Genomic DNA, 21,902 nt, shown 5'->3' on the forward strand with positions numbered 1-21,902 from the left:
AACTTTTGGAAAGCGACTGAACAGATAAAAACGGACAGAGTGCGGTTTTTTAGACCATTTTGAAATGTATCTGGATTAAGTGTAGACGTGGCCTCATGCAACGGAGCAGTTTAACTTAACAGTTTAAGTTGAAGCGCCTTGTGCAAGTAAACCAGTGGTAGTTTAGTGATGGTGGGATTTGAACTCACGACCTTCTGATCAAATGTCCAACATCTTAACCAATGAGCTACCCCTTACCACAGGTGTACAGTTTTGTCACTGAGATCATCATATCATCTAAATAATCATCTTCATCTTACCATTCCATGAGCCCTTGTGCCTGGAGGTGGGGGTCATCCATGATGAGACTACTTTCATCAGGATGGTGAGAAGTCAGAAGAACCTTTGCTTCTTTAGAAGTAAACCCTTGTTCAATGTAGTTAATCAGAACCTCTAATTATTTCTGTCCCCCCCCAAAACCAATAGAAAACAAAGGAAACAATCATTTGCCTGTAAATTTATTTTTTATTTAGAGAGCCCTGCTATTGCAATGCATAAATTAAATCAGTGTTTAGAAGTTAAATTTTCATGCAATTTCCTACTCAAGTCAAATTTTTCCTCACAGTTATGAGATTTATAGAGTTTGGTTTCTTCATTATAGTCAGTTCAGAGGGAGCTTTAGTAATGTAATATCAACCCCAATAAAGACAACCAGTGACCAAGCGGTGATCATCCAGACTCCTTTTTACTTAGAATTTAAGCAGAATTATAGTGTTACGCCACATTACGCTCACGAGCATGTCGCTGTTGGCATGCTGCTGCATTCGTCTGGTAGCTGCTGCAGGGCGGATGAAGCGTGTTCATGCTGCTATCTGTTGTTGTTGTTGGGATTCTGAACAAAATTAACCGAGTAGGATCCTGTGTTGTCATCCTGATTGACCTGGAAGTTGGAAGTCGAGAGGCCGAAAGGACGCAAAATCATGTTGCCCAAATCCTTGAGTTTACCTTGAGAAGAAGAATGAAGAAAAAGGGTCAATAAATAAATAAAAAAAAAGAAAGGAAGAAAAAAGGATGGAGCATCTGTGAAGCCGTGACTGCAGTCTGATCAATAAGGAATATTTAAGCAGGCACATGCCTCAGTCTGCTCAATAACAGGAAAATTCTGGAAGCCACAGACAGACAGATAGATAGAGGGGAAAAAAAATTATTTTACCATGAACTCTAACATATGGTAGTTAGGTGATTTCTAAGCAACCCTAAGAAAATTATACGAGTGATATTAAATAACGGCCTCCTCTATTTTTAACTCGCAAATTTGGCTCATGAAGATACAGGCTAAAGTTCATCAAGATATCAGTGATACAAAATGTATTTAATGTAAATGCTTCCAGAGGCAAATGCCATGTCCTTTCCCCTTCAGTGAACCGGCATTTTCTGGTCTGACCAATGTGTTATGTAAAAAAGTAAAATGCATAGTTTGTTTAAATCCTGTAAATAGTGTCACTTCTGCACTTCTTCAGTTTCACAGATCATCATCTTACTATCAGTGGCTGATCGTACCAAAGGAATGTAAAATCAAAAATGGCACAGCTATAAAGAAAAACTCCACTTTGAAGGACTTTCATATTAATCTAACGTCATCCAGGATGTACAATCGCACGACACTCCAATAGGGGCACTACTGTAAAACCTCATTAATAACTAGCTATCAAATTGCCTCAATTCTTCCAGGCATGAGTTCCACAAGATGTTGACCAGGAATTTAAAGGGAATGTTTCTTTGAGTTCCTGGACAAAGTTGACATGATTGCATTACACCATTCCTGTAGGTTATTCAGATTTCATGCTATGAATCTCTTGTTCTACTTCTCTTGGTTTCAGAATCAGATTCTGGGACACTGAGGAACATGGAACTCATTATGGTCATGAGAGCAGTTTGAAACCAATTTCGGCTTTGTGATAAGTGGCGGCCCGTGCATTTTACACCTTCAGTGGTGTCCTGCCTGGATCAATCTGCCTCTTAATACCATCATTATGACACCACTTCTATAGAAACCAATATTCTTAAGAAACACAGTATAACAGAGCGCTGCATCACAGACAGGTCTCTCATACAGCCAGAATGAATGCCATTACAAAAGCAAAAAAACCAATAAACCCAATTCAACAAGTCTCCTTTCACTTTAGCCACAGCTGCACCGCTGACATACATCATCTCTAGCAGAAGCATCAATAATAACCTCAGAACATGACCGTTTTTCCCCACTGCATTTTCCTTGGGATTTGTGTAATTAAGGCAAATTGTGTATTTCGTGAAAACACAGAAGTATAAAATGTTCAAGAAAAAGCTTTACAACTGTTTTGGCTGACCTTTCCTCACAATGGCCAGCTATTCTTAAAAAGTCTGTCTTGTAAATGTCCTTGTAAGTGTATCTGCAAGCAAATCCATTTCTTTTCCTTGGTCATCCGTTGTGGAATGATTAAATAGCGATAAAATCCACACAAATACATTTGAGCTTGTGCAGTTTGCTACAGATTTGGTTTGTGAGCTCTGACTAGTGCGCTCTCTGACCATCCAATCAAAAGACGTGAAAATGCCGAGCTGATTCGTTGTCTTCCATCGGGCCTCGGAGTAAGCGAGTCGCAATCTGATTGGTTAAAACAAACGCTTTAAGCTACATGGATATAAGGGTGAATAAATTGTGGCCATGAGGGGATGTACTTGATACAATTTGGGTTTATTAATATGAGTACTAGCAAACATTCCGACACCATTACACCACCCCCACCAGCCTGGACTGCTGACACAAGGCAGGTTGGAAAGAGATATCTATATATCTAAATATCTATATATGTCTATATATCCATGCTGTTGGGGGCCAAATTCTGACCCTACCCATCTGTGTGCTTTCGCAGAAATCGAGTTGTTCAGTCATTGTAGCTCATCTGCCTCAAGGGTCAATGGGTTGTGCATTCTGAGATGCTTTTCTGCTCCCTCAAGCATGGTTAGCTATGTTACTGTAGCCTGTCTGTCAGCTCGAATCAGTCTGGGCCTTCTACATTGACTTTCCTCTGCAACAAGGCCACAGAAGAGGATTTTTTTTCCTTTATTGCACCATTCTGAGTAAACTCACGAGACAGTTGTGTGGAAAAATCCCAGATCAGCACTTATACAAATACTCAAACTAGCCTATCTGGAACCAACAATCATGTCACTGTCAAAGTCACATAATTGAGTTCATATTTTTCCCCCATTCTGATGGTTGATATGAATGTTCCTGGCCTGCATCTGCATGATTTTATGCATTCCACTGCTGCCACATGACCACCATCAATGCCATCATGCTCATCATTAGTTTTAAACTGCCCTCAATGTCTGATTTAAGACCGACTTTATACCCGGATTTATGTTCAGCTGGTGCAGATTGTAGTCTGGCACCAGCGTTCAGTACAAAAAGCTTAAAGGCAAATGTCACATATTACGGCTTTTTAAAGCACGGTTGCTTCAGGCAGCAATTTAATTGTTCTAACAGTAGCAGAACCTGGCTGTGAAGCTCACCACAGCTGACAGGAACTTCGGTTTTTCTTCCATCCACACTCTACTTTTATTAAGCATGAAATTTAAAAATACTCTGAACTTGCTTACATTTTTGAAACCTGCCGGAACTATTATTTTCAGTTCAATGCTTTGTAAAGGTGCATTTATTTTTATTTTATTAATTTTTTTAACTCCAGGGTTGCTTAGCCTATTTTACATTTTGTGTTACGTGAAGCGGCAGCAAAGTGGGTGGAAAGCAGCCGCAGTAAAAAATTGCTGCTGTCAGCCTTTTATTTTTGTTCAAAAGTTGTAAAAAGGCCGTCTTAACAGAAAAGTACACTGATAAAAGGCATTCAGGTTACACATTCAGGGAGAAGAAAGAAAAGGGGGAAAAAAATGGAGGACAAGAGAAAAATTCACTGTGGTAAGCAATGAATGATGAGACAACCTGGGTAATCTGAAAGCTCCAAAATCAACCCGAAATTTTGGTCACCTGACAATTCACACCAACTCCATATCATATAAAAGCTTTCAACCAGGGACAGAGAACACTAACATGTGCTTTCTTAGAAGTAAACTCTATTTTCCCTTTTCTACATAAAACCCCTCACAGACCCACAATGATCTAACTAGTGTTGATGTTGACAGCAGAGACAGAAAGCCATTCCTTCCACCCAGAGACCAATTTTACTCCATTGGCTCCCAACAATGTGATTTTATCAAGATTCAAACTCGAACAAAAAAAAAGTCCAATTTAGTATTCAAATGAACGTTTGTATTTTTTATATATTTTTTTTAGACAAGCACATTTAAGGACTCCTCGTGATCTTTGCACTCCAAATCCACCATGAAGACAAACAGCTTCCACAGCACTTGAATTGAAACAAATTTTAGTACCAATAATAATGAATCAAAACTAGCAAGCTGTACTTGTCAATGAGCTGTTACGGGTATGGTTACACAGTTGTTGTCATCCAGGACTAAAGTTACAAAGGATCAGGGAATTTCCCAGTACATTTCTGTGAAACTGTCCGGAAACATTCAAATGGGAACTACTAGAATTATCTCTAGTTGGAAACTCACTAGGAATCTATGGGAATTATTTAGAGATTTGGGGAAATTTATATCAAATGTATCATATCCAAACAACATTTTCCTTGGTCATAAACTGGCATGCATGCAAACTAAACTTTCTTTCGGCTTCTCCCATTAGGGGTCGCCACAGCGGATCATCCGCATGTTTGATTTGGCACATGTTTTTACGCTGGATGCCCTTCCTAACGCAACCCTCCCCATTTATCCGGGCTTAGTGCCGGTCCGAAGAGTGCACTGGCTTGTGCAACCCTAATGGCTGGGGTTGGTTCCCTGACCGGGGATCGAACCCGGGCCGCAGCGGTGAGAGCGCCGCATCCTAACCACTAGACCACCAGGGAACCTTGCATGCATGCATGCATGCAAACTAAGATTGAAAAAATAAATACATTTATTTTTACTTTGATTTAGTTGTTAATATAATTTTGTTGCCAGTAGCTTACACACTGCACAAGATAGTGCACACATTTCTATAATATTTTACATGTAAATATATGTAATTTTTTTTTTTATATTATTTTGTGTGGAGGAAAATAAATAAATAAATAAATAAATAAAAGATCTGTGTTATGTTATGGAGAAATGCACAGTGCATGTAGGGGGTGTGGCCTCAGTAGCCCTGCAGTTAATGTGCTGTGTGAATGTGATTGTGAATGTGCAGGGTAGAAACTGATTTATTTTAATCTGGTTGTTTTAACCAGAATTATACTGCTTTTATATTTGGTTACCTGCTATTTTGTAAACTCCCAGTTTATTCCCATTAATTCCTATTAAAATTAAATCAATTAAATCAAAATGGAAAGTTTCCAGGCTTGAAAATTCTGGAATTTTGCAACCCAATCCAGGATTCACAAAAACACCATAATCATCTAAACTAATGTGTTCACATGTTAAAGCATTGCATATATGTGAATCATATTTGACCTGCAGTATATGCATTCAGCATCTTCCTAAGCTCTTTAAAGATAATCAAGCTGAAACTGTGTCCTGCTTCAGTAACCCCCCTCCTTTTCTTTTTTTTTTTTCTTCTTCTTTTAAATAAAAATGTTCTGTACTGCAGTCTACTCAAAGCGTTTTGTTCTGGGAACAGCAGGCACATTTGGTTCCTCTGCTCTCATTCTGTTAGCCTTTAGCCTAGTCATGAGCTCACAGATTAGATTAGATGAACAGAGCCGAAGGAAAATAACAACCCAAACAACAAACCACCTCTAGAACGACAGACAAAAACACAGAAAGTACACTAGCCGTGTCTATTGGGAAGATATTAATATATAAAAAGATTATATAATCTTACCCAGCATCTCTTCTTTCAATTTCTCATTTCGTTCCTCGATCTGTCGTGGTAATCTCTGCAGGACAGGATAAAAATAAGGTCGAATTACATAAAGAGTAAACACAACACAGGATTAAATGTTATGTAATAATAACTTTCTATTCCTCATCTAATTTCGGTCATATCGTTTTCTTTTATGAAGGAAAATAGAAGTTACTTGTGCAATGAAAGATACAATATTACACAGCCTGCCCAACCCATTCCAAGCACTTCAGTGCTCGTCTGGATGTCAGCAACGAGTCTTAGACGATTCGGAGTGCTGTATGCTGAGAGTGCTGCTCCGAGCTTTATTGCTGCTCCGTTAACCGCATGTTACGTTTTTAAAAATCTGCAGTTACTTAGAGAATTGAAAAATAAAAGTTGCATTATTAATACGGAAATATTCTTCAGGACATGAAGTTATTGTGCTGCTTCGTGTCACTTGAAATATTAATTCAGCTTCAAAGAAGTTTGTTTGGGCTCACGAAGAGAGAGGAGGAAAAAAAATGTGTTACATTTTTACAAATATTTAGCAGTCAGACACAGTAGAATATTAAATATTCATTTACATATTATGAAAATTCAGCTGCCTACCATGTTGGAGGAAAATACCATGAGAATCATCATAAAAATAATATAAAGATGCATAAATAACATTTTTACATGCAACTCCATATTTCCTTAATCTGATGTTCAATGTAATTATGAGGCTCCGACAGATTCCCAACACTTCATTGCAGATCGATGCCACGACCTTTGGCATTACTTAAATACCGCTTGGAAGTGTATTGCTTTGATGTTTCCAAGCAGGTTTCAATTCTTTTCGTTTTAATATCCAATATCTTCTTGTATCGAGTATGGGATTGATGCTGTCCAGCCTCTCCTTTCCTCAATTAATGATTCTGCACGGAGCTCAGCGTGTCCGATGGACGTCTCGTCATGGATGGCAGCTCATCAGCTGAAACCAAATCCCATATGCATCCTCATGTCAAGGTATTGTGATCTCCCTAGACAATTTTTGGACCATGCCATCTGGCAATGTAACCTTGGGGTAGTTCTGGACAACCACCTGACCTTTTAGCCACAAACTGGCCCACTACAAAGCCCCTAAAGTGATCTTGATTTAAAAAAAAAAAAAAAAAAAAAAAAAAAAGAGGAGAGTTAAACAAACACACAAAAAAAATTAATAATAATAATAATATTAAAATTATGCACCTTTAGGTGAATGTGAAAATTTATTGTTTTCACAAGATTTGTTTGTTTCTTACACACAAAAAAAAAAAAAGCAGTGAGAATGCAGTGATTATGGAACAAAATATTACACCATCCCTTTTTTTTCAGTAAATTAACTCTTTTGCACCTTTTTCTTTTTTTGCATTTTTTGCAACTGACTGCAGAACGCAGTGGCCTGTTTTCAGTCTTCCAACACCAGTCCTTTACTGTGTCCAGTTTCCTGTAGCTGCCTACATCCGTTTCAAACCCCTATTGCTCGCCTACAAATCTAAAAGCAGACCAGGCGCCTGCCTACCTGAAGCCACTCATCACACCTCGCTCTGCACCATGCTCCCTTGAAGCCTTGGGTACAGCTCGACTAAACTCCCCATCCCTCAAGGTATTTGTCCTCAAGGTGGTGCTCAGATAAATATACAATGTGTCTCTGTTTAATACATGAAAAATAGTGTGGTATTATAGAACATAAACTATACTCTGGGAGATTTTCTTTTTTTTTTTAAGAAAACAATAACTGTTCTTTACAGCAGGCCACATTACACCATACAGTCACTAATTATTAAATATGAAATTAATAGATTTCTGTAATTTGTTAGTGAGTTATTTAGTGAGTACAGCTGAACAAGCAGTTCATTCCACACCTGGATGGACAGACAGAAAGACAGACAGACAAATAGACAGACAGCTAAGGAGGCCGATTGGGAGACTGACCAGGACAACTGACAGGGAGATAGGTAGTGCTTTATTATAATCAATCATTGCAGCTTTTTAAGACTGAAGCCTGCTGTAAAAAGATTAGCTAAAAGGTATCATCTTACACAGCAGGCTTCTCTTGCTGCTGGGATGCCTGGGTCTTTCTCCAGCACGGTCTTGTAGTCCTCCAGAGCTTCATCAAGCTTCTCGGTCTGCTCATACAGCTCTGCTCTTCGCAGAATGGCACGTACATAATCTGGATTCAGCTCAATAGCTGGATAAGAGAGATATAAAACAAGAGTTGAGACCATTTCAGAGTTTCAGATGTGCTGTGTAATTGCAATTCGTGCCAGCAGTTTCAAGGCTCTACAACACGACAGGTTTTTCTCTGCTTCCCTTTCGACAATGCTAACTCAGCAATATGTGGAACATTTGAGATTACTTCTAGCTAGAAGCTTTCTCCGAGCAAGTCAAACCAAACCTCCATGATAGATACATTTTGTATTCATTTGGTAAAAGCCGTTACTAACATAAATAAATTTTCCAACTAACTTTACAAAATTATATTTGAATGCACTACTTAGTGAAATAAAAACCATAACGCGCATGATGACTATCAGTCATCAGCACGTTGCTGCAGTATGCTGTATAATAAGTCTTGCAAAGTCTTGCCACCTGAGTTCAGAGGTCTGATTTATTTTATACACATTTCTGGCCACGAGTTGCAGAAGCTTGAAAGCTGCAATTTGATTAACTCTTTAGAGAAAAAAAACTTTCATCAAACTGTTGCACAATGAGCACTTTATACATATGAATCTTATGGTCAGAATATTATATATACACCAAATATATTGGCAAAGGGAATGATTTACCTTTAGAGCAGTCACTGATGGCATCTGTTTTTTCTTCCTAATAAAGAAACCACAAATGAAGAATAAAGATACATTTTTATATTTAATATTTTATTTGAATTAAAGTGTGTATATATTTAATTTCACAAATGTAACTTAATTCACTTTAGCACTATCAAAAGGCCATTTATAATATTTTTCCAGGCTAAAAGTTATACTATAGGAAGCAACACTGACTCAAGAGTAAACCAGAATTCAGTGGCATCCATTTGGTTCCCACGTTCACAAGTTTAATATGCAACAGAAAAGCAAGTAGGAGGTGTAGGATGTGTAGAAGTGTACCAGGTACATGCGTGCTGCTGCTCGGTTAGAGAACAGGATGGACCTCTCCTTGCTGTAACAGACCGGACAGGCTGCCAGTGCGTCAGTGTATGATTTCTGAGCCTCTATATACTCTGTGAGGAAATCCAGAACAAAATGAGAAACTAGCTGTATATATTTAACCATAGTTTTGTTTAATGTATCTTTACTACAGGACTGTACACTGATCAGGCATAACTATAATATTCACAGGCGAAGTGAATAACACTGATTATCTCTTCAGTTATGGCCCCTGTTAGTGGGTGGGATATCTAAGGCAGCGAGTGAACAATTTGTCCACAAAGTTGACGTGTTAGAAGCAGGAAAAATGGGCAATCGTAAGGATTTGAGCGAGTTTGGAAAGGGCCAAATTGTGATGTCTAAACGACTGGGTCAGAACATCTCCAAAACTGCAGCTCTTGTGGGATGTTCCCTGTCAGCAGTGGTCAGTATCTATCAAAAGTAGTCCAAGGAAGAAACAGTGGTGAACCAGCGACAGGGTCATGGGGTGTCAAGGCTCCCTGATGCACCTGGGGAGTGAAGGCTGGCCCGTGTGGGCCGATCCAACAGACGAGCTCGTGCAAACTGCTGAAGATTGGTCAGGACTGTTTTGGCAGCAAATGGGGTGACAAACACAATATTGGGCAGGTGGTCATAATGTTATGCGTAATTGGTGGCCATACAATTATGCCTGGTCGTGTGTATGTGTGCACATAAAAGAAAAACGACTTGCATGTGGTGAGAAATGTTTAACAGAAATATTCTCACCCCGATTCTTGAACTGAGCGTTGCCCTTTTCTTTCAGTGCCGTACTCTCCAGTTTTCTCCTCTATAATAAAAACAAGAAAAAACAAGAAAAAAAAAACCACACTGGTGACATTTACAATAATTACTGCACAGCAATTACAAAAAAAAACAAACAAACAACATTCCTTTTTTCAGCAATAATTTGTCAAAGACTTTCAAAGTGCATTCTGTGAGCAGAACTATGGTAAACAAAAACATGTCTAAATGCACGAAATGTCAAGGTATATGGGCTACAAATAGCAGACCTCAGACCAAATTGTTATCCATTCATGTCAATAAAGTAAGGAAAACTGAGGTTACAGTTGGCACAGACTCACCTATACTGGTCATCGTCTGGATTGCGTCGAACCTGCCCAGTTTCTGTACATTTTGAGATGCTTTTCTGCTCACCTTATTTGTTATGAGTGGTATTTAGCCTTAAGTTCAGACCAATGTCCTCTGAGCTCTCTCATCAACAAGGTGTTTCTGTCCACAGGACTTTCTGCCCATCTTTTTTGCACCAAGCTCTAGACACTGTTGTGTGTGAAAATCCCAGGAGATTCTTAAATACTCAATTCAACCCATCTGCCACCAATAACCATGCCATGGTCAAAGCCAATAAGATTATTTTAAATATTTTAAAAGCTAGTCATTTCTTGTCCAGTCATTAAAAGTGCCTTACGGTCACTGGAAGTTGTTCTTACATTTAATAAGCGATTTATAAAATCACATTTAATGTTCAAGCTGCCACTTGTTTTAATTAAAATATAGACACAAACTTTTTTTGCCCATGACAATACTCCAATCTTGTTCCCTTTTTGACTCCTGTGAATCCATGTGCAATGAATAAGCTTGCGTCTGGCTAAATTCCAGATGACCAGATGGGATTATTAAAACCCCGACAGCAGCTTTGAGCCAGTTAAAGATATCGTAGCATTCTGTTTATTAGACCACTGAATAGTGTATACATGTCCATATTAAACACATTCAATGTAAAGGATATGATGCTCACCTCTTTCTCTTCTTCAGTCAGGTTTTTCTCTGCTTCTAGTAAATAATCGTCGTCGTACTCGATGGGATTTGTTGGCTCTTCCTTGAATTCTGAATCCGAGTCTGTCCTCCTTTCATCTTCCTCTCCGATCCTTTCGTACGCTCCCTCCCCCAGCACTGCATCTTTCTGCGGGGAATCGTGTCCCCTTGTAGCAGCGTTGCCTTCAAACGAACCGGAATCCTGTGCAGGTTTGTCACCGGTGTCAGGATTTCTGATGGATTCTTGCTGTAATTCATACACTGTCCCTTCACTGTGTCTCATCTCTGTTTGATTTATAGCCAGTGACGTTCTCTCTGCAAGAAAGGTCTCCTCGCAGTCATAAAAACAGTCCTCTTCCTGCTTATTTGTGCTCTGGCCATCTGGATGTCCTCCTGTGTCGGAGATCTTTAAAGAATCGGCCATTGCAGCCAATGTCTCAGATTCACCCTCCATCACTGGCTCAATTCTTCCTGGACAGATTTGTGAAAGAAAACAGTCAGTCAGCAACGATAATGAAAATATTAGTAGCATCAAATAACTTGTAAAAAGTCACATTATTATTATTATTAAGGATATGAAAAAAATATTCTGATATCCTGAACTGAGGGTACATTTCTATGAGGACACCTTTAACCATTAAAGTGTCTCGGTTTAAAATTTTATAGTGCTCGCTTACAAACAATGAAATTTCAGTGCATTTGAAATTAAGTTTTAGATATGATTTCAGCACAGGATTTCAAGCCTCACATGGTCCCCGAGTGCCAAAGAGGCTCTTTTAAAAATTCACAGGTTTGAAGCCTAAAACCAAATAACTGCATGTTTTTGCATAATAAATTTTTGCATGAGACAGACAGAAATTAGGCCAAATTGTGCAGTAAGTAACTGAAGTGCAACTACTTTGAGAGAGAGAGTGTGTGTGTGTGCCCAAATGCAAGTGTTTTCTTGTGATATGGACGTATCTAGGAGCAACAGTGGCTCAGTCACGAACCAGCAGACCACGCAAACTCACAGAGCGAGGCTGCCGAGTGCTGAAGCAAACAGCTCATAACATATCTCCTCTTTTCCGTTGCATCGCTCACTATAGGTCCAGACCGGTTCTTAAAGCAACATCAGCTCAGAACTGTGCATCAAGAGCTTCATGAAATGGTTTCCCATTGCTAAGCTGATGCACACAAGCCTGAGATCTTTATCCACAACGCCAAAGCACACAGCCACTGCACTCTCAGGGGTTAAGATGCTGGCCTTCTGATGGAAAGGTCATGAGTTCTAATCCCAAATCCACCAAATTGCCACTGCTGAGACCTTGAGCAAGGACCTCACCCAGTTACTGGTTAAGGGTGATTGCCAAATAAGTTTCTGGAGGTCAGTAAGGTCTGGTAATGTTAATGCTCCAGCATGCAATGATATTGTACATAATTGTATACCTTCAAACTTCTAATTATTCTTAATGGTAAAAGAGTAACAAAGTGATACCTTACTTTTACTTTTTTATTGTCTCGGAGGATTTGTATTTATGACTACAATGTTTTTCCAACTCCAGAATTCTCAGGTTTGTCTTGGTTTGACGATGGACATTTTGAAAAAGCCAGGTCATTACGTTTACTACAGAAAGTCACTTAAAAGATAAGGTGAAGTTCTCACTTGGGAAGAAGGTGTTTGAATGGCTTCTGCATTAATTCATTGATGAGATTCTAAATGTTATATCATTGAAATCAGGGCTCCCAAACCACCGGTCCGTGAATCATTTGGTAACAGGCCACACAGAAAGAACAAAAACTTTTTGTGAATTTTATATTCATTTAATTGACGCATATTTTGAGAGATGAGCACTTCTGCCTTTGCCAATTTGCAATACTTGTTTAAGTCACAGTCTTCATATATAATAAATATTTTGATACATTTTCATTCTACATGTAATAATGTATTTAATAATTAAATCATATAATATGTATACTAGTATGTACATTATTGTGTTTAGTGATGTGCATGACCACTCTGTGAAACTGGTCTGTGTGGCAGCAATGTAACCCAGCAATGTGTGTATACATACATACTCATCCATCCATCCATACATACATACATACCCATCCATCCATCCATCCATCCATCCATCCACATAACACACATTCAAATAGACTACAAACTACTGCTACTCACTTATAAAGCACTAAATGGTTTGGCTCCCATGTATCTCTCCAGTCTTTTAACACGCTACAATCCGTCACGCTCCCTGAGATCTCAAAACTCTGGGCTTCTAGTAGTTCCTAGAAAAGCAAAGTCTACTAAAGGTGGTAGAGCATTTTCACATTTAGCTCCTAAACTCTGGAATATTCTTCCTGACAGTGTTCGGGGCTCAGACACACTCACCCAGTTTAAGTGTAGATTAAAACCATATCTTTTTAGCAAAGCTTACACATAACACACAACACATCATAACCTTGTGCTCCAGAACATCTGATCACATGCACATTATCAACTTGTGCTGTTAATATCATGAACAGCAGCTACGCTAATTCCTCTTTACTGCTTCTCTTTCTCTCCCCATCCCGAGTCACCCTGAGGTTTGGCCAGCTCCAGTCACGTCCCACCTCATGAAGATTATGGACTTTAAAGAAGTAGATGCCAAACTCGCAAACATCCTGAACCATCTAGAGACATACCAGTGCCAATTGGATCCCACTGCATGTGTGGAGTTTGACATTGGACCTCCTGGAGTGTTTAAAGGCTCTGGCATGGAGAAGCTGATGCTGGATCTGTGATGATCACAAATGTCCTACTTTTATACCAAAGACTGCTGAAAGAACATTTACTTATAATCTTAAACTTCAGTGCTCATGTTAGTTCTCACTCTCCAGTGTTCTGTATTTTTGAAAGATTTATGATCAAACTTTTGATGTCACCCAAATGAGGATAGGTTCCCTTTGAGTCTGGTTCCTCTCAAGGTTTCTTCCTCATAACATCTAAGGGAGTTTTTCCTTGCCACAGTCGCCACGGCTGCTCATCAGGGATAAATGCACACCATTCACCTTGACTGTTGATTTCTGTAAAGCTGCTTTGAGACAATGTCTGTTGTGAAAAGCGCTATACAAATAAACTTGACTTGACTTGACATACATACATAACAAAAGTGTTGGCCCTCTTCCTGATTTCTATTTTCTTTTGCACGTTTGTCACACTTTAATGTTTCAGATCATCAAACTAATTTAAATATTAGTAAAAGATAACAAGTGAACATAACATGCAGTTTTTAAATTAAGGTTATTATTATTGAGGGAAAACAAAATCCAAAACTACATGGCCCTGTGTGAAAAATTGTTTGTTCGCAATCAAGAAGTCTCTTAAATAAGACCTGCCTGACAAAGTGAAGTAAAACAAAAGATCCTCAAAAGCTAGACATCATGCTGAGATCCAAAAAAATTCAGCAACAAATGAGAGAAAGTAATTGAGATCTATCAGTCTGGAAAATGTTATGAAGCCATTTCTAAAGCTTTGTGACTCCAGTGAACCACAGTGAGAGCCATTATTTACAAATGCCAAAACCATGGAACAGTGGAGAACCTTCCCAGGAGGGGCCAGCCAACCAAAATTACCTCAAAAGCACGGTGACGATTCAACCAAGAGGTCACAAAAGACCCCACAACAACATCCAAACTGCAGGCCTCACTTGCCTCAGTTAAGGTCAGTGTTCATGACTCATAAGAAAGAGACTGGGCAAAAATGGTCTGCATGGCAACGTTCCAAAACGAAAACTGCTGCTGAGCAAAAAGAACATAAAGGCTTGTCTTAGTTCTGCCAGAAAACATCTTGATGGTCCCCAAGACTTTTTGGGAAAATACTCTGTGAACTGACGAGACAAAAGTTTAACTTTTTGGAAGGTGCGTGTCCCATTATGCCTGGCGTAAAAAAATAAAAATAAAAACAGCATTTCAGAAAAAGAACATCATACCAACAGTAAAATATGGTGGTGGTAGTGTGATGTTCTGGGGCATGTTTTGCTTCTTCAGCCCTGGAAGACTTGCTGTTATAAATATAACATAAATTCTGCTGTTTAGCAAAAAATCCTAAAGGAGAATGTCCAGCCATCTGTTCGTGACCTCGAGCTGAAGCGAACTTGAGTTCTGCAGAAGGACAATGATCCAAAACACACCAGCAAGTCCACCTCTGAATGGCTGAAGAAAAACAAAATGAAGACTTTGGAGTGGTCTAGTCAAAGTCCTGACCTGAATCATATTGAGATGCTGTGGCATGACCATAAAAAGGCGGTTCATGCTCGAAAACCCTCTAATGTGACTGAATTACACAATTCTGCATAGATGAGTGGAGCAAAATTACACCACAGCACTGTAACAGACTACTTGCAAGTTATCGCAAATTCTTAAAGGGTGGCCCAAACAGTTATTAGGCTTAGGGGCAGACACTTTTTCACAGAGCCATGTAGTTTTTAATAATATTTAAATTAGTTTCAGGATCTGAAACATTAAAGTGTGACAAACAAGCAAAAAAATTAGAAATCAGGAAAATCCTTTTACACCACTGTGTGTGTGTGTGTGTGTGTGTGTGTGTGGTTTTCCACAAACACCTCCAAAAATCTCAGACAGTTCCATGACAGATGACTGGAGGCTGTTTAGCACAAATGGGCCACATTGGCCCAATGTTTGGCATTATTGCTAATAATTATAGACTGAAATGTCAATAGGCATAAAATACATAGAATTATAAATATTATTTAAATCGAGACATAACTGCTTACTTAAACTCTATTATAAATAACCACCAGAAAGGCATTATTTTGCACAATCCAGAAACGAGGAGTGTGTGGACCATGTAAGGACCTACTGGAAACAAGTAACTACAGCTTACATGCATTATATTTACGCCCTTATATTTATAATAATAATTATTATTAACTCAAGGTGGAGTAAATGACTTAAAACACAATAAAATGAAACTGACAGTCATATGTCTCAGACTCACTGCCACCTTGTTAGCTTAGCATTGTGTTTCCGCTAGCGTCACCTGCCAGGTTTTTACTAATAAAAGACGATTCTTAAAAGTGTACACAGAAGTATTAACAATAATATCTTACAAAACGTTAGAGTATTTACACACAAAGAGTTATTAACATACCTGACACAAACTCCTCGCCGCTCTTAGCTCCCTTCTAGAAACAACACGAAGCTTCTTCCGGTATCCTGATGCGTCATTGCCAAGAGGATGATGGGAAATGTAGTCCGAGTATAGTATTATTTATATAATTGGAAAATATCGCATTGGAAGAGGGAAGAAGGTTAAAGTCAATTTCTAACCCTTCATTTTCTTTATATCTACATGTGGGTAGATTGAAACAAAATACTTTTCTCTGTACATCACAGCAAACACAGGAATGATCCTGGGATGTTGGAGCAATGAAAAAGCAAAGGTACTTACCACGTGACCAGAATCTGCCGCGTGCAGGCTGGGGTGGGGGAGTTTAACTCATATTTTTGGGCCCAAGAGGTTTGTTTCTTCCGATCTTATAAAAAATCACACTTTGTCATTCTGGTCCTCTTTAAGGATTCAAGGATTCAAAGCTTTACTATAAGATGTGCAAATACTTGGACACCAATCCTGCAACCGAACCCAGACTATAAACATTACATACAATAATCATACAATAATGATATATGCAATAAATATACATTAGTGCAAAGCTTCTACATGTATTAAAGCTATTCAAATATGTGCACATAAATATAAAAAACTATAACTGTAGCATCAATGATTACTCATATACACACTGCTCATTGTATTTTTCACTATCCAGGGTTTTAATGATTTATAATCACACTCTTGGTGTCACCTAAATAAATATGGCTTCCCATTTTGAGTTTGGTTTCTCTCAGGGTTTGTTCCTTATACCCTCTAAGGGATGTTTTTCTTTGCCAGAGTCACCCCAGGCTTGCTCATCAGGGATAAATACACCAACATTTAAATATAAGTTAATTTTGTTTACTGTACATTTTATAAAGCTGCTTTGAGACAATGCCCATTGTGAAAAGTGCTAGAGAATTGACCTTAATTGTTTTTAAACACAACCATGTAGGAAATTCTGGCAGGTAAATGTATTTTTGTGAGTGTGTGTTATATAAGAGATAACTGAAAAGTCTTATGGCATTAGGGTAAAAGCTTTCCCTGAATCTTCAGGTGCGTGTCTTTAACCTGAGAGCAAGTGTTTCATGATGTCCTCACTACCCTTAGTACACACATCCTTCACTCTAGTACAGATGCTCATGTTTTAAAAGACACTGGTAAAAGTACTACACTTTTTCACTTAAGTTAAGGTAAAAAAGTTTGGGCTCTGATATGTACTTAAGAAAAAAGTAGCCATTACTACTACCTGTTTTAGTGTCACGCTGGTAACTTTACCTCACATCTTATTAATATATTAATACAAAAGATTTTCAACTTTTTTTGCAGTATCTAATGAATGTATTCAGGCTGAACAACCACCATATAAAATACAAGAAGAAAAAAAAGATAATGATGATGATCAGGTGATCAGGAATGTCCCAGTTCTCAGTCACGTTTACATCACTGACTCCCTCTGTCTCATCCATGTAAGCCCCATACTTCTGGTTGCCTTTTGCCTTGCTCATTGTTAGCTTCGTAAACTAGCCTACGTCTGTGGTGTGTTAGAGCCAGGAAATGATACATCAGTGGTAGGTTGAAAAAAGCCATGCAATGACAAGAAACGGGTTCATGAGCTGAAAATGGCGCAATGAGAAGAAAAAATATCGATCACGTCACCGAATAGATTATAGCTGAAGTAACGAGCCTCTTTTTGAAAATGTAAGACGTATGTAAAAAAATTGAATAAGTGAAGGTAAAAAGTTGTCTGATAAATAGTGAAGAACTGATAACAGAAAAATTTACTTAAGTACAGTATTTGTACTTAATTACTTCCCACCTCTGTGCCAAGCAGTTGCACTACCAGCATGTGATAGCCCTGGTGACGATGAATTCTACAGCAAATCTGATTGGGGTGGACAGCCAGGCTTTCCTCTGTTACCTCAGGAAATATAAGCAATGCCTTTTCAATGGCAACAATTATGAGAGTACAGCTGAAATGACTCCAAAAAATTGAAGCTGTTGAGCCTCTTCACAGTACCTCCCTTGATGTAAATGGGTGTCTGCACAACTCTTTATTTCCTCTACTCTGAGATTTACTGAAACTGAGAGAAGTTGTTGCCCTGGCGTCATTCTGCTAGGAATATCACCTCCTCCCTGTAGGATGCCTCATCGTTGTTTGTTTTCTCTATGGTAGTGTCATCAGCAAACAGGGAGTACAACAAGAGGCTCAGTACACTTCTCTGCGGGGTGTCCATGTTCAGAGTTAGACCAGAGGAGGTGTTCATGCCAATCCGCACGTACATCCAGTCGAATAGGTGTGGAACTGAGTCCTAAACCCAGTAGCTTGTATTTTTGTCCAGTTGAAATGATTATGTTAAACACTGAGCTGTAGCATTCTGAGATTTTGTCCTGCCAGTGTCGTGTGAAGTGCAAAGGGCATCGCATCCTCAGTAAACTGTTTTTATTAGGGAGTGGATCTCTGGGATATGTTTTTTTATGTGTGTTAGCACGTCTCTCACAAAATCAGAATCAGAGTCAGAACTATTCTCAAAAGCAGTAGTCATAAATGCAGCTGACTAGAGATAGGGATAATAGTGGTGTTTTGAACCCAGTAGGTACTACTGAAGTGCTCAGAGACAGATCAAAACTGTGTGTGAAAATAGTTGGTCACTCCAGGTTTTCATAACACGTCCTGAAATTCCATCTGGTTTGCCAGCTTTCCGTATGTTGATTCCATTGAAAGTCCTTGTCACGTGGTTCACAGAAACCACAGGCATAATCTCTTGCATTGCTGCGGGGGCTTGCAGCGGGGGGTCTTAGTTAGTGAGCTCGAAGTGGGCATAAAAAGCATTTAGTTAGTCAGGGAGTGACGCACAAGCAGCTCTAAATGTGGGTGATTAGAGTTTCTAGGGTGTCAGGGTATAGATTCCTGTCACAGCCAACGCAGTTCCAGGTAAGCGCCCTAAAAAAGGCTTCTCAAAGTTGTGGTCTTGAGCAGTCAGTTGCACTATTTCCCTTTCAGGGGGTTAAAATCTCTTCTGCTTAACCATATGGTAACAAACTGCCATGGAGAACTAGGATTTGAACCGAGGACCTCTTGACTTTGATCATATGCACGACGACTGAGATATACGCCCATTCTTTTGGCTGTTGTCCATCTGTTGTATGTGTCAATCTATGGTCACCTTTTTCCACGGTGAAAAGGGTCCACCATATGACCACTACTGATAATTAATGATTTAAGAGATATTCCATTTTCAGTCTATTCTTTGAATACTGTTGTCGTAGGTTTTTTTTTTGCCTTCTTTCATGCCTACCTCATGTACAATGAGCTGTTTTTGGTCTACTTGATACACTCAAGATTCACCACCGAAATATTATCAGGAAGCGGTGGTCCCCCTTTTTATTGATAGATGGTGCACAGGGTGATTATTAATAAAAGGGTGACTGATAAACAATGTATATGACAATATTAAAATGGACATTGAAGCTAGATACAATCTATAGTAATGCTAAGATATTGGCTAAAATATTAGCTGTATTCACATTTTCTGTGAATTATTTAGAAAGTAGCAATAATGATATTATGTTTTAATGTTAGAAAGGGCTGTGAATATGATCATAATGAAATTTGTTGAGAATGAAGGGTTCATGATATGTTGTGGACATTTTTTACCTCAGAAAAATCCTGAATAGCTTAGCTAGCATGATTGTACAAATGTCCGAATTCAAAACACATATTAGTGTTAAACCTAGTTTTGTATTGGGGGAAAAGGCAGATTAGCCTAGCTAGCATGATTTCACAAACGTCAAACTAATAATAAATAAAAGTACTTCATTTCATTGTAATCAGAAAACCATTTTGTTGCTCAGAAAAAGTCTGGTTAGCACAGCTTGTAGTGTTTTTTCATTTATATTACATTTTCTTCACAAACATATTGCACAGAAGAAGGTTCTGGAAAAGATTGTAATCAGAAGGAAACTGCACCTGCCCTGTCACGTGAAAGAAATATTGCTATCCAGAAAAACACAATCATACTAATTCTAGCTAGTCATCCTTATAACTGTTGTGTTGATATTTACCATTTCTGCAGGTTATTGTTAGTAAATATTTGTGTAATGTCAGATACTGGCATAAATACAGTTTTACATACTGAAAAATGCAGTCTTAACCCTGTCTTACAGGGATATTGGATTTTAATATTTCCCTGCTGACCAGCTACCAAAATACAGGCAGCGCAAGTCAAACTAATTCTGAGGCAAAAATATTAATTTTTTTCAGCTAGTATGTTTTTCTTTTTCTTTTTTTGTTACTTTACAAACCGGTCAAGAGATAAACTGACTATTGTGCTATTTATTTTAAACAAACTTCTCTGTTTTTGTATTCATAGCCTAATTCAAAATCCAAATTTTGTTTTTTACCCGCACTAACCAGCTGGCAAAGGCATTGTCCAAGCTCAGCCTGTGATTTGGCACCTGGTACCTGTTCGAACTAAACCAGAGTTTTCAGCAGGTTTTTCCAACAGGGTTTTTATACTCGGAGGATGACATCTCCTGGCTTCTATCTTAAATTGAGTATTACTAGCTCAACATACGAGCTTTTTAGCACACTTTCCACAGACCAGATGCTGTAATCTCATTAAAAACCGAGTTCTTTTTGTGATTAGCTGCAGGATACTGGAAGCTTTTCTCTTCTTCTTTGGATCTCTCTGAAGACCTTTAATTTATTTACAAGCTGTAAGAGTGGCATAAGTAGTTGTGCTGACGTCCACTGTTTTCTGCTTTATAGATTTTCCTGGCTTGTCTCTGTGCCATCTGGAACATCTTTGGATCTATAAGAGTAAGTAGAAAGCATGAATGATGAATGGCAAATGAACATCTCATAAAACAGCTAACACATACTTGCAGCTAAAACAGAATATCCTGGAACTGTTTGTTGTCTTTCCTGAGAACACATGGAGGTTAAGATATCTTTTTAGTATCAGGTTTTTCTTTAAACTTTGTGCACATAATATTTTGTGTATATCATTTTTCCCTATTGCATTTCCATAACCTTTAAATATTTTGAACCACTTTTTCAAAGCCTGCAATGTTTGGAGAATGTTCCTCTGAAATTCTGGTGACCTTCAGATGATTTGAATTGCTCAGGAACGGTTAGTGACTAACCTGAAATGGCTCAGACAACATTCTTGTAACGTTAGTGAAACGTTCTCTGAAGATTTAAATTTTTTTTTTGTAATTTCCTAAAACTACATCCATTCTACGAAAACACCAGCAATTTAATAGAAAAGTGAAAATGAAAGCATCTGGATGACAGCACAAGCATAATAACTATTTTTTTTTATGCAAACCTACCTTGTATTTCTGCTTACTGGCCAGTTGATCATGTACATCTTAGATGTAGGTCACCTTTTCAGTGAACACTTACTGACTGAGGCCCATCTATTGCTAAAGACAATTGAGTCACCCCCTTCTTACCATTTCATCAATAAAAAAAATGGGCCTCCATAGAACCGTGACTGATTAAAAATCATGTGGGTGGTAGACCATTTTCAGCCCAGCAGTGACAATGATATGGTAGTGCTTGTGTATGGTGTCTGGCCATGCACTGTCACCTTTTATCCTTTTATATATGGCAAACGTTTTTCTGTGAAAAGTGACCACTATTAAGCTACTACTGACAAGAGTGCTTATTTGAGTGGTGGTCCATTCTCAGAACAGAATATGTTTGCCATTATTCTTTCTGGTCTATCTCACAGACACATTTTTTTTTACTTTTATTACACTCATATCAGTGGTTCAGATACTAAAAATTTACCATCCAAATAATATCAGGATAGCAGTGTTCCCTTTTCATTGATAAATGGAGCATAATGTGATTATTATTAAAGGGGTGACTGATAAAAAGCCCATATGACAGATT

At 38.4% G+C, this 21,902-nt stretch overlaps 1 protein-coding gene across 2 annotated transcripts; it reads right to left on the reverse strand.

Annotated features, from left to right (window-relative positions):
• Positions 1 to 484: 484 nt before the first annotated feature.
• On the reverse strand, positions 485 to 16,123 carry ttc1 (tetratricopeptide repeat domain 1). 2 transcript variants are annotated; one of them, XM_083563466.1, is made up of 8 exons: positions 15,998 to 16,123; positions 10,853 to 11,340; positions 9,823 to 9,883; positions 9,037 to 9,149; positions 8,716 to 8,752; positions 7,969 to 8,117; positions 5,903 to 5,957; positions 485 to 984 (listed from the first exon to the last, which is right to left on the reverse strand). In XM_083563466.1, exons 2-8 carry the CDS (start codon positions 11,321 to 11,323, stop codon positions 848 to 850), a joined length of 1,023 nt encoding a protein of 340 aa, XP_083419592.1. In that variant the 5' UTR covers positions 11,324 to 11,340; positions 15,998 to 16,123; the 3' UTR covers positions 485 to 847. The 2 variants fall into 2 exon arrangements, with proteins under 2 accessions (XP_083419592.1, XP_083419593.1); XM_083563467.1 differs by having other exon boundaries at positions 10,853 to 11,336; positions 15,998 to 16,097.
• Positions 16,124 to 21,902: the final 5,779 nt, after the last annotated feature.

Source organism: Silurus aristotelis, assembly GCF_946808225.1.
Source record: "Silurus aristotelis genome assembly, chromosome: 16".
Taxonomy (NCBI): Eukaryota; Metazoa; Chordata; class Actinopteri; order Siluriformes; family Siluridae; genus Silurus; species Silurus aristotelis.

Excerpts from the sequence above, each read along its gene's own strand:
- ttc1 (XM_083563466.1), bottom strand. The coding sequence starts at position 11,323 with ATGGAGGGTGAATCTGAGACATTGGCTGCAATGGCCGATTCTTTAAAG. Across the intron at positions 9,884-10,852 it reads TGACTGAAGAAGAGAAAGAG|AGGAGAAAACTGGAGAGTAC; the intron begins GTGAGCATCATA and ends TTTTTATTATAG. Across the intron at positions 9,150-9,822 it reads CGCTCAGTTCAAGAATCGGG|AGTATATAGAGGCTCAGAAA; the intron begins GTGAGAATATTT and ends ATTTCCTCACAG.